General features: G+C 29.1%; 1 protein-coding gene across 2 annotated transcripts in view; it reads right to left on the bottom strand.

Annotated features, from left to right (window-relative positions):
* Nucleotides 1-4,713: 4,713 nt before the first annotated feature.
* The window catches only part of Pdfr (Pigment-dispersing factor receptor), a 106,998-nt gene continuing 97,835 nt past the window's right edge, over nucleotides 4,714-13,876 (bottom strand). The window contains exons 4-10 of one of the 2 annotated variants that reach the window (XM_075299725.1): nucleotides 13,360-13,502; nucleotides 13,005-13,265; nucleotides 12,322-12,618; nucleotides 11,983-12,246; nucleotides 10,861-11,003; nucleotides 10,451-10,793; nucleotides 4,714-5,042 (exon numbers count right to left, since the gene is read on the bottom strand). In XM_075299725.1, the coding sequence (XP_075155840.1) occupies nucleotides 4,968-5,042; nucleotides 10,451-10,793; nucleotides 10,861-11,003; nucleotides 11,983-12,246; nucleotides 12,322-12,618; nucleotides 13,005-13,265; nucleotides 13,360-13,502 (1,526 nt within the window). In that variant the 3' untranslated portion in view covers nucleotides 4,714-4,967. Of the gene's footprint in view, nucleotides 5,043-10,412; nucleotides 10,794-10,860; nucleotides 11,004-11,982; nucleotides 12,247-12,321; nucleotides 12,619-13,004; nucleotides 13,266-13,359; nucleotides 13,503-13,876 lie in introns of both variants that reach the window. The other variant, XM_075299726.1, reaches the window with a different exon arrangement.

Consider the following 13,876-nt stretch of genomic DNA (forward strand, 5'->3'; position numbering starts at 1 on the left):
TCGGATTGAGGCTAAAATGTTTGCTGATCGTATTTAGGAGCTTGTAAGTGTATTACTGTGCAAAAATATACCAAAAACTACTTTTGGTTCTTAAATATGCATTGGGGAAAAATTTATAACCTAAACATTTTATAAATTGTTGTTCATTAGGCCCTGAAGTACAAAAATATAACAGCTAACATCGACTGCTGTTTTTAACAGACTTTCTTCTATGAGTGTATGTTTGAAATTTGTAAGTGGATATTGTCCTCACAAAAAAGTGATTGTTTTAAATATTGACCTCTGCATTTGTACTTTCTAGCCTTGGATTTACAGTAGAGATTATATTCCGTGATATATCGAAATATTGTTCTGGAACCTATATATACTTGACCAGGAAGAAAATCCGTGGCTATATGAAGGTGAAGGATAATATAATATAGTCTTCTTCATTGATTTGTGATGGATCGTAAATTAAAAAAAAAAAATACCATCGTCGGCACTTAGGTATACCAATTTAAATAATTCCATTAATGACACAATTTTTCACAGTAACATTTTTTTTTTACAAAAATTAACATTTATTTTCAGTTGTAGTTATTTTTTAATACATACATTTAAATAATATGTTAAATGTAAAAAATAATTAAATACGTATTTATTTTTAATTTAGCTTATTATTTACTATAATAGTTTCATATAAATTAAATCCATCCTTTATTTTTTTTCGTAATAGATCTTTAGGTCTTAAAATTATTGAAATTTAAATATTGCCAAGTCATCGTTACAATGGTTAAGAAGCCTTTCACAGTTTCTCTAAATTGTTTAGAGTCTGCTGGTAAAAAGCAAGTCCCCTCCCATAATTGAATTTAACCTAGAATCTGGCAGTTCTCATTGATAAGAGAGAAATTGTTGTGCTATCCTGATGGATTTGTTAGTCTAAGTTTGTCAGTAAAAAAGAGACAGTCACTATATTTATCCTAGCCGATCTCCAGATTTTATTTTCTAAACATCAGCAATAGAAATCTTCTGATATTAGTCCTGGGGCGCAGTTTTCATCCTCATCTATTCAAACTTATTGCCCAGTTTTCAAAAAGGTATCAGAGCATTTTTTGCCGGAGCAAATCATGAGTCATATATAAATGATAGTATCAATTAAAAAATTAATTGAAGGTCAATTAAAAAGTTAATTGATCCAACTATTATTTTTACTATTATTTTTGTGATTGATTTTTGTTTCAATTAAAAAAATTGTTGAATCAATTAAATTTTTAATTGAATATTTTTTAAAACTCAATTAAAATTTTAATTGGAAAAATGTTCGTGAAATTTTTTTGTGTGTAGTAGGTCATTCTGTTACTTGTCCCTCACAGTAGCAATTGGGTGCATTCCGGAATTTCATATAGAGTGATCAAAAAACCGGGTTTTTTTGAAAGTCGGGGTTTCTCGGTTTTAAGAAATCGAACTTCTTTCCAAACCCGATGGACGGTGTTTTTTTGAAACAAATAACCGGCATAACCGGTTCAACCGGATTTCATAAATGTACCTAATTTTGAAAGGATAATCTAATTTTATTGTTACAAAAAATTAACGAAAAACTTGATTCGAACATATATTAAAAATTGGACACAATTTTTTTTTAATTCAAATATATTTTGCCCCTATTGGGCAGTTTTTCAATGCAGTTTATTAAAACACACGTATGAAGTTATCTAAATTTGGCATTAAATTGACAATATCACAATAAAAACATCGATTCAACTGGTCCAACGAAAATGGAACTTTCACGAAAACCGACAATTGGGGTAAGAAGATTGAGCAGTCAACCGGTTTTTATCCACCGATTTTGATCACTCTAATGGTATAACATCTGATATTTCCAAACCATAAATTTTAATTCAGAAAAACAAACACTAAATTGAAAACAATTATCAACATAACAAAAACAATTTGACCTTAAATGGCTAGGTATTTTGCTTCCCCACTTTTTATATCTTTCCCTTCCTCTTCCCCAAATAGTTTTTTTTTTAAGAAATTTTCCTAAAATTTGGAACCAAGTTTTTTTTAAATAACAGCTCCCAAAATTAGCCAATAACCTAGATTTTAGGACACTCAATTTACAAATTATTAAAGACAAAGTTCTTTAAAATAAAGAAATTTTAATTTAAAGAAAGTTAATAATTTTTGGTTTATTTTTTCATTAAATTTATGGTTATGAATTTTGCATCCCTCCGCTAAAGTCGCTTGATGTGGTAGGAAACCAATTTTTGCTTAAAGTAAAGAAACGAATTTTTGATTTAAAGAAATAATTTTAAAATTCAATTCTCTGGATTAAAGATAAAAAGCTTCAAATATATGCTTAAGGCCGAAACAGAATAAAACAAATGTGTAGACTTTAGTTGTTTTCTTTGTTTTAAAGTTTTTGAATTTAGGAAAACGTTTTTTTCCTTGTAGTACCTGTTACAATTTCCTTTTTTTACGCTGACGTGAATAGCTTTGTTAAAAAATCGAAATAAAAAAGGGAATAAAATGATTCGATGAATGAGATTTGTATCCCGATTTTATAGAGTCTCCACTTGAAGCTAGATAGTTCTTAAAAAAATGTACCAAATTTCAACTGAATCAGATGAATTTTCGTCTTCCAAGAGGCTCCGGAGGTCAAATCTGGTGATCGGTTTATATGGGGGCTATAAAGAATTATGGACCGATATGGACCAATTTTTGCATGGCCATTAGAGATCATATACTAACATCATGTACCAAATTTCAGCCGGATCGGATGAAATTTGCTTCTCTTAGAGGTTCCGCAAGCCAAATCGAGGGATCGGTTTATATGGGGGTTATATATAATTATGGACCGATGTGAACAAATTTTTGCATGGTTGTTAGAAACCATATACTAACACAATGTACCAAATTTCAGCCGGATCGGATGAAATTTGCTTCTCTTAGAGGCCTCGCAAGCCAAATTTGGGGGTCCGTTTATATGGGGGCTACACGTAAAAGTGGACCAATATGGCCCATTTGCAATACCATCCGACCTACATCAATAACAACTACTTGTGCCAAGTTTCAAGTCGATAGCTTGTTTCGCTCCGAAGTTAGCGTGATTTCAACAGACGGACGGACGGACGGACGGACGGACGGACATGCTCAGATCGACTCAGAATTTCACCACGACCCAGAATATATATACTTTATGGGGTCTTAGATCAATATTTCGATGTGTTACAAACGGAATGACAAAGTTAATATACCCCCCATCCTATGGTGGAGGGTATAATAATTAATTAAAAAAACACTTTTCGGCGTAAACTCAAAAAAGAGTGAACCCAACAGGAAGGAAACTGAAATGTATAAGAAACGTAGATATCACGCCGATTTCACAAAAATAATTAAATATTTTTCGAAAAATTCAAGAAAATTTATTAGACAGTTTAAAGGAAAAAGTTGGAGTTAAAAATTGCAAAAATGTCTAGTGATATATGAAGTTCATTATTGGAAAAATTCAACAATTTTAAGAAATTCTGGACAATTTTGTGGAAGACGTGAATTTAGCAAATCTTTATGCTTCTTTTGTGTATAATTTTTCCCCATATTTTAGTTAATTTAACTAACGTACGCAAAAAATTATTAAAGTCAAGGAAACTTTCTAAAATCATAATAATTCCTTGAACTAAAAAAGAATAAAATTGTGTAGGGTCATAAAGCCGGCATCGTAATTTTCATTCTATCTTAATTTTTTAATATTATTTTTTTTTATTTTCCTTATAGGGAAATAGGCTAATTTGTTTAATAGGTAATTTTTGATTCGACTCAAGTGGAATTTGTGTTTTTCAGACCAACAAAGTCTGATGGATAATGTTTGATTCGACTCAATTGGAATTTATTTTTTTTTTTTTAGAGCAACAAAGTCTTTTTCAATTTTACACCCTAAGAAATTTGTTAGTAAGGGAAATAGGCTAATTTGTTTAATAGATAATTTTTGATTCGACTGAAGTGGAATTTGTGTTTTTCAGACCAACAAAGTCTGATGGGTAATTTTTGATTCGACTCAATTGGAATTTATTTTTTTTTTCAGAGCAAAAAAGCCTTTTTCAATTTTACATCCAAGGAAATTTGTTAGTAGGGACAGCAGAAAAGTCTGCTAAAACAGCAGAAAGTCTGCTGAAAAAGGGACAGCAGCCCCTATTTGCTGAAATAGCAAACATTGTCTGCTATTTTTTAAGCTTGATTGTACTAAAACATTTTTTAGTTTGGCTTGAAACAAATACAAATTTCAACTTAGGTTAGGTGTTAGCTATCCTAACACAATTAAAATAATATTTTAAGAATATCTCTAGTATTTGCCCAAAAATCTGAATATTTATCAAATTGAAACATAACAGCAATCAAAATATTTGCTGATCGTATTTAGAAGCTTGTATGTATAGTAACAGTGCAAAAATATATAACAAACAATTAGTTTTGGTTCTTAAATATGCTTTTGGGAAAAATTTATAACCTAAAAATTTTATAATTTGTTGTTCGTTCGATCCGGAAGTACAAAAATATAACAGCAGACTGCTGTGTTTAGCAGACTTTTTTCTATGAGTGCATAGATTCACCTTGGTCGATTAAAAATAAAATATGTATTATACTAAGACCTTACGAATTTTCGATGAATTTTTCTTTTATATCTATTGTTTAAAAAGTCATCAGTAGATAGTTTTGTTTTACATTTTATACACAATATTTTATACAAATAGAAATGTAATTTATTTGTTTTTATTTTGTTGTTGTTTTTTTTTACAAAAATGCAATATAAAAATATTTTCATATTCTCTATAATAAATAATTGGCTTAGCATTTAATTTTATATAATGTAGATTTTTTATACAAAAGATCTGTAATTACATAGTTTGATTTTTACTGTCACTTTTTGTTTACAGCTTACATGTAGAGAGAATAATGAAAAATTAAATTAAAAACCAAAATTAAAATACACATTAAGTGTAAGTTTCCATTTTTGTTGTAATAAATATTTTTGGTGGCATTTCAGTATTAGACATCACACATTTGTTCTGTAATTGTAAGAGAGAAAAGTAACGAAGGAGAAAAAACCAACAAATAACAAGAATCCAAATAGAAATCAAATGGAAATAGGAAGAAAAAAGACAAAAAACACACATATTTGATTAAAATCCAAATAAATCAAATATCATTTCATATAGTTTGGCTTTTAAGCATAAATAATTTCCAATAATTTCATTCCAATAGAAAGAAGCAAAAAAAAAACTCATGCCAAGCTGTATAAGAAAAAAACAGTAGGTACAGTAGTGTACAAATGTTGTGCACATTTAAGCGGGGAATAGTTTTTGTATTATTTCTTCTGATTTATAATGACCGGAGAATGGATTATGGAGGTTTTCAATGGATGGTACAGGATAGTTTCTATATTCTAATTTTGTATAATATATATAACAACACTGAAACACTCTAAAACTATGCCAGAGCCTACCAAGAATGTTTTACTAAATACTTGGAAAATTAAAAAGAGAATCTATTTAGAGATCACATCATAGGTAATGAAAAACTAAAAAACAAACACTTAGAAAGACAAAATAAAAATCTTGTTTTTGCTAAAAAAACAGAGATTTTCATTTTATATAAACAAATACTTGGGTCAAGAACTGATGCCTTTTCTAGGGCTCTTCTTTAGTTGTGGACATAAAAACTAAAAATTTGGAAACAATTCGTGCAGTTTTGAGATACTTATCAATTTCTATATAGTTGGCTTTATATAAATTTTAAGTGACATGGTTAATACTTTTATGCCATTCGACTACTTTATATATATGACACCTATATCTAAGGACGATTTCGTTTCTACAAAAATGTGTCGCCCTAGTGTTTCATTATTTTTTCCCTTATTGTATTTTCGCCCAAATGATATTTCCAATCCAAGGTCAGGTTAGGTGGCAGCCCGATGTATCAGGCTCACTTAGACTATTCAGTCCATTGTGATACCACATTGGTGAATTTCTCTCTTATCACTGAGTGCTACCCAATTGCATGTTAAGCCCAATGACAAGGGACCTCCTTTTTATAGCCGAGTCCGAACGGCGTTCCACATTGCAGTGAAACCACTTGAGAAGCTTTGAAACCCTCAGAAATGTCACCAGCATTTCTGAGGTGGGATAATCCTCCGCTGAAAAACTTTTTGGTGTTCGGTCGAAGCAGGAATCGAACCCACGACCTTGTGTATGCAAGGCGGGTATGCTAACCATTGCACCACGGTGGCTCCCAATCCAAAGTTATTGCTAATTTATAATATTGTGAGTGCTCCCGTATCCAAAGGCTATGACAAAGTCTTTCATAGTTCACAATCAATTTCGAAAATGTTGAACTTTCATTTTAATCGATCAAATAGATTTTAAATTCCATGAAGTTTGCATTACAACTTTTACCTCAAAGGGGCATTACAGGCACGGTTGCCACTTGCGCCAAAAATAATCTACCAAAACCCTTCTATAGAAATTTTTGTCCAAATTTTTGTACAAAATTTTATTTTGATACAAAATTTTTACAAAATTTTATTTTTATAGAAAATTTTTGAAATATTTTATTTTTATAGAAATTTTTTGAAAACTTTTATTTCTATAGAAATTTTTTGAAAAATTTTATTTCTATAGAAAATTGATGTAACTCTTAGTTGGAGAGGAATGTTTTGCAAAATATACCAAAGCATCAAGTGTCCTACCAATTTACCAAACTGTGAAAAATCTACCATTTTTGGTAGAGTTATACCAATTGTGGTAGCCGTGGGTAGAAGCTAATCCCAAATCGAATTCTTATACTTATATAATGTAGGGTGTATGAGGTGGATAACAATATTGACCAACTGTCTCAGCGGTATTAGAGATTGACTTCAGATCAATAGAATTTTTTTTTGTGTAAACATATCAAGTGCCTACAATGGAAAGTTTTTCGACTTTGATCAAATAATAAGCCATCACTTCAGAGAAATTAAATTTTTAAAATAAGTCCACAATGCCTAGAATTCAAAACCAAATTGCTTTCTTAAAATATCACTATCAAAGTCTATTAAACATCTATCGAACTGAATAACCTTTTCTTTTTTGAAAATGTACACTTTAAAAACAATTAAAAATAAAATTTATAAACAATAATACATACATATATGACGTGCATTATAAACAATATATACAATATTTTCTATAAAAAATGTGTCTTACTGTTATTTGTATTTTTCTAATTGCAATTGATGTGACTCATAGCATATTGTTCTTAAGTAAATCATGTGTAATAAAGTCCAAAGTTGCTTTAGAGGTTTAAATACGATATGAAGATTAATATGGTGATATGAAAATTTCTATTAAAAAGAAAAAAATACGTTGCTACCTCCAAATCAATGTCTGCTAAGTCGACTATCATAGATTTCCAGGAGTGCCAATATGAATTCACTACTTCACTTTAAATGTGTTTTTTTTATAAAATAGAAAATTGACACTATGAAAGGGTTACTTAAACATACACAGTTGTTTAATAAAAAGTAATCCATTTACGTCCGATTTTTGCTTAAGAATTATTCGTAAAACTTAAGTTTACTATTGATCTGGAATTTATAGACAATTGCTTAATTGAATATATACTTTTAGGTGCACTCATTAATTTGTGTAATAAAGTGTCTTTGAATGTATGGTACGTGGTGATACAACAATTTCTATAAAAAATAAATACTTTGCTACCTTCAAATCAATGTCCGCATAGAGCCTTTTCGAGACCGAAACTTTTTACTATGGCGCGAAAAAATTGCTAGTTTTCTGTACTCATTTCATTAATAAAATAAAATTAATTTTTTGTAGTGTCGTAAATATCAAATTTCTTACTCCTGGGAGAAATTATACACACCTCGATTTAGGTCAAATTGGAATGCAAGTAAAAAATTTCGGTTTCGGAACAGGGCCAAAGTCGACTATCATAGATTTCCAAGAGGGCCAGGAAACAAACACTACGAAACGATTTATTAAACAAACAAAAACGAAAGTAATCCATTTGCCTAAGCTGTTAGATTTAGAATTACTTATGGAACTACAACGGTTGCCACTGGAGCCAAAAATATTCTACCAAAATTGGGAGAAAATTTACAAAAAAAACTACCAAACAAAAAAATCTTATTTTGCAAATTTTTCTATAGAAAATTTTGTCAAAATTTTGTTTCTATAGAAAATTTTGTCAAAATTTTATTTCTATAGAAAATTTTGTCAACATTTTATTTCTATAGAAAATTTTGTCAAAATTTCATTTCCATAGAACATTTTGTCAAAATTTTATTTTTATAGAAAATTTTATTTCTAGAGAAAATTTTGTCAAAATTTTATTTTTATAGAAAATGTTGTCAAAATTTTATTTCTATAGAAAATTTTGTCAAAATTTTATTTCCATAGAAAAGTTTGTCAAAATTTAATTTTTATAGAAAATTTTGTCAAAATTTTATTTCTATAGAAAATTTTGTCAAATTTTATTTCTATAGAAAATTTTGTCAAAATTTTATTTCTATAGACAATTTTGTCAAAATTTTGTTTCTATAGAAAATTTTGTCAAAATTTAATCAATACAGAATATTTTGTCAAAATTTTATTTCTATAGAAAATTTTGCCAAAACTTTATTTCTATAGAAAATTTTGTCAAAATTTTATTTCTATAGAAAATTTTGTCAAAATTTTATTTCTATAGAAAATTTTGTCAAAATTTTATTTCTATAGAAAATTTTGTCAAAATTTTATTTCTATAGAAAATTTTGTCAAAATTTTATTTCTATAGAAAATTTTGTCAAAATTTTATTTCTATAGAAAATTTTGTCAAAATTTTATTTCTATAGAAAATTTTGTCAAACTTTTAATTGTATAGAAAATTTTGCCAAAATTTTATTTCTATAAAAAATTGTGTCAAATTTTTATTTCTATAGATAATTTTATCAAAATTTTATTTTTATAGAAAATGCTGTCAAAATTTTAATTGTATAGAAAATTTTGTCAAAATTTTATTTTTTATAGAAAATTTTGTCCAAAGTTTATTTCTATAGCAAATTTTGTCAAAATTTTATTTCTATAGAAAATTTTGTCAACATTTTATTTTTATAGAAAATTTTGTCAAAATTGTATTTCTATAGAAAATTTTGTCAAAATTGTATTTCTATAGAAAATTTTGTCAAAATTTTATTATTATAGAAAATGGTGTCAAAATTTTATTTCTATAGAAAATGTTGTCAAAATTTTATTTCTATAGATAATTTTGTCAAAATTTTATTTGCATAGAAAATATTGTCAAAATTTTGTAAAAATGTTATCAATATGCAAAATTTTGTCAAAATTTTATTTTTATAGAAAATTTTGTAAAACTGTTATCAATATACAAAATTTTGTCAAAATCTTATTTCTATAGAAATTTTTATAGAATGTTTTTTTATTAATAGAGAAAATTTTGTCAAAATTTTATTTCCATAGAAAATTTTGTCAAAATTTTATTTCTATAGAAATTTTGCCAAAATTTTATTTCTATAGGAAAGTTTGTCAAATTTTTATTTCTATAGAAAATTTTGTCAAAATTTTATTTCGATAGAAAATTCAAAATTTTTTATATGTAGAAAATTTTGTCAGAACCGTGAAAACTACTCCTTGATTTCTTTGCCTACTTTTAGGCGTAATGTTTTTAGTGTAATTGGAAACAACGAATAATTTTTTGTTTCCAACCGCAATATAAAATTTATAAACAAAAACATATTTCATATATAAGGATAGGAATAAAAACAAAAAAGTATGCCAATTATAAGCACAGAAGTATTATCAAGCCAGTGAAAGGTTAATTATCCCTTAGAAAATCTTAATAATAACACTCTTGCTTACATCCAAAGTGAAAATAGTTTCTTCCGAAACGAAATTCCTCTTTCTTTGTAATCAATTCAATCTGTATTTATGACAAACGATTCAGCGTTTGTCTTAACTTTTTTGTTTTTAATGGCATTTTTTTTTAAATTTTCGAGCGTCTCAAATCTGGTTCCTCGGAAAAGAAAACTCTTCGTTCAGTGTAGGTATAGTCCATTTAACACCACGGTAGGAAATTTCAATTATATTATAGACTTCAAGTCGAGTTAGCATACCATTGGATTAAGGTCTCGATGTGACATAATATTTTTGAGTTTTGTTTTTTCGAAGCTATATAAACAGAAATGCATAGAAATTAATTAAAATCTATTTAGCTATTATTATTGGTAGTAGAAAAAAATTACAATAAATTAAGCTTTTAAGAAAAGACAAACAAAAATAGAAAAAATAAATAACAAAGAAAATAATTTATGAAAAAATACTAGGATAAATAAAGCGCAACTATATTATTTTAACTACTGCTCTGACAACTCAAATACAACTGACTCAGGAGGTTCGGATGACGCTGGAGGTACCCTAAGTACCTTTTGGCCGCGAAAACACAGTGTAAGCAACCAGCTGTGATGTGGACGTCGCTGGTACTGATGCTGACGATGTTGGTGATATTGTATATGCTGCGGTCCCAAATTGTGTAGACTGGTTAGACTACCAGCATTATTGTTATTAATGGGTAAACTGTCCAATTGTTGGTGATTGGTCGAAGGGGGAAGCGGTAAGTGATGATTGGGTTGACCGCTGGCATTACTATGTGATAGTCTAGGTGACTTTTTATGGCTACGATGTGAGTTGCTCTGTTGTATTACCGTAGAGTTACTTCCTTTACTTCCTTTGCGGCCATTTGTACGTTTTGATGAAGGTGAGCCATTACTGTGGATGGACCATTAAACACATTATTGAAAATATTAAAAACAAAAATTGGAGAATATTTGTTTACCCTTTTCTTTCTCCTTGAGGATTTTCTGTATCATGAGCTGTATTATAGCCACCCGAATACATGGAAGCTCTTTTAGGAACCCATTCTGGATGACCGCGTACTGACATATAAACGGCCACGCTTTTAAGTAGAACTGCCCTTACCTATATTGGGATGGGAGGAAAACCATTTATGAGTTATCAATATTTAGTTTTTTTTTTTAATATTACCCAGTAAACAAAAATTGGAATTTCTTCCCAAGTTATAACTTTTAAGGTACATACAAAAATGTTCTTCCAGAGATTGATTTAATTTTAATTACACAAGAAATTCTTTTGAATTGATGTATATAGAAATCATTGGTATATGATCACCTCCTAGAGCAAAATGTTATTTTTGGAAATTAGATACATATTCTATCCTAACATGGTTGCTTGAAGTTGGTAGAATATGATCATATTCCTTCTCTGGGTGCAGTTTTCACAATAAATTTAAATTTTCGGAATTTTACTGCTTTAACACTCAAAGAAAAAATATTTTTCTCCGGAAGGAAATTTTAGACTAACGAAATTCCCCTTTCTTATGAAGTATTTTCTTTTTAACCAAATTTACCCAACTTTATGAAGAGTGACTTAACGACTGTCGCTAATCTGTTTTATTTGCTTTTGAAAAATATTTTTTTATGGATAAAAGAAAACTTTGTTTGTCTAAAACTTCGTTGCTGAGAAAAGAAATCTCTTCTTTCATTGAAAAACACACTAAGGACAAACAAAAATAATCGACAATTTCAAAAAAATAATCGAAACGTGTACCGATCGATAGACGTGGAATTTTCGATAAAATATTTGCTAGTTTTAATCAAAACGTCTTCGAGATTAAAATCGATGATGTATAAAAGGCGTTATTTTTTAATTTTTCCTTACATTTTTTTAATGAAATACGAAATACTCAAATAGCTTAACATGGGAAGAACTAATGCGAAATCAATGCAGCGGATGCTTACAAAGATTACTTCCGCTCTTTGACAAGGACATGGCTTCTTATCCAATTTTGCACCATTTTCGGATTAAAAAAGTACATTCATTCATTGCTTTCTTGACTGCACTTTGTTTGCTGGGTAATTAATTTTTGAACCATTCTTACCTCTCCATTTAGGAAACAATATATCAGTGCTATAAAAAATCCCTGAAATGTATTTAGGAAATGTGTCGCATAGGACCACAAGGCAAATTTCCAGGGTGTTTCTAAGGTTGGTATTAAATACAAAACATTTATGGTGCCCAACAGAGGCAGTAAAACAATGGCAGCCCTAACCGCTTTGCGGGTCTGCTCAATATCACTGGCTTGACTTTCGCGTAATTTCACTACCAATACACGAATTATATTCAAAAGAAATGCAAAATTTATCTGTAATAGAAAACCAAAAAAAAGACAAAGAGTTTTGGAAAATTTTTCCTCAACAAAAAATATATTTTCACTTACCGTTATAATTACAATACGAGGACCCTCTAGAATCCAATAGTATGGGGTTAAATTGTAATTCCACCAGCAATCATGCATGGTATCTGCATAATGAAATGCTGTACATAATCCCCATATGGTTGTCATAAAAACGGGTACACCCCATCCAACTATGGAATAGATTTTATAGGGAAATTTCCCCTGAAATACCGATACTGTGACCATATTATGGAGATACCAGCCTTCGATAAACATCCACATAAACATTGCCGTTTTGGCATATTCCAAGAGTATATAAGAAGTTTCGCATAAATAGGGCTAGAAATTTAAAGAAAAAGCAAAAAAAAAAATGAAAATTTTGAAAATTTCTACCATATATTTCAAAGTGAAGATGTGATCTTTTATAGATTTTCTTGATTTTTCATAACCATCTTAAAAGAACAAGATGAAATATTTTTTATATAATTTTAAGTTTTTTAATTAAATGTTCATTCCTAGTTATTGAAGTGAATTGTATTTTTTTCGGTTTCCTATTTCCTCTTGGTCTCAATAACTGCAACACTTTAGTTGCAATACAATATACTGGTGTATTGTGGTTCCCTTCCCATTCCCCCCAATTCCCAATTTGCAAATTGCTTTCATTAAATATTTTTACACTTTTTTTGTTTCATTTACATTTTTTTTTTGGTTTTTTAACGACTTACCGTATTCTCTATACCCGACAGACTTGTATTCGTTTTGGTCTCTGATTTATCACGACGAAATGCCTGATCCAAATACAATGACAATCGTATGACAACCTGCAGGACCATTGCAATGAAGAGATTTTTATGGATTTTTGTTCGATTATTGCGTAATGAGCGGAAATTACAAAATATGATTAAGGATAAAATTAAAGCCACCAGAGACAGTATAAGGCCAACAATTTCCAAGGTACGTGTTCGCTTAGCAATTTCTACAACTAGCTGTAACAAAAAGAGAACGAAAAAGAAAACGCAAGTCCAATTAAATAAAATTCATTGATAGATATGAAGACATCAAGTCATTATTGGAGCCAACCTCTAGATTCGGCACTTTATCTAATAGTGTTTTTACTTCCGGCTTAAAACAAGGATTATAATCAGTCCAACCATTGGGACTGGGCGGTTCATTAGGACGTCCACTCCAGTGGCCATTAAGTTCACATTTGCGATTTGCAAATTCTGTAATAAAAAAGATGGGACGGAATTTATAAAATGATATGATAAGTTATAAAAGGATCATAACGTTGTATAGAATTATTTATTGTAATTTAAAAAAATTGTAAGAGTGTTCTGATTTTTATAAAAAGATTGCCCCAGTGCTGGTATTGTCTCTTTGTTATTAGTCTATTTTTTAATTACAAAAAAGATTAATTTGATGCATTCTTAAAGCGGTTGTGGCGCCGATATTGCGATAAATACTACCACCAAAAAAAGAGAAAAAAATTGGGAAAATGCGGATTTATTTTTCAATATAGTCTATTAATTACATTTGGCCCTAAGATGCTCCAATTTGTTTAAACTTGTCTGGCAAAATAACCTCGATGCCACAAATA

The sequence above is a fragment of the Haematobia irritans genome, chromosome 3, assembly GCF_050003625.1.
Source record: "Haematobia irritans isolate KBUSLIRL chromosome 3, ASM5000362v1, whole genome shotgun sequence".
Lineage (NCBI taxonomy): Eukaryota > Metazoa > Arthropoda > Insecta > Diptera > Muscidae > Haematobia > Haematobia irritans.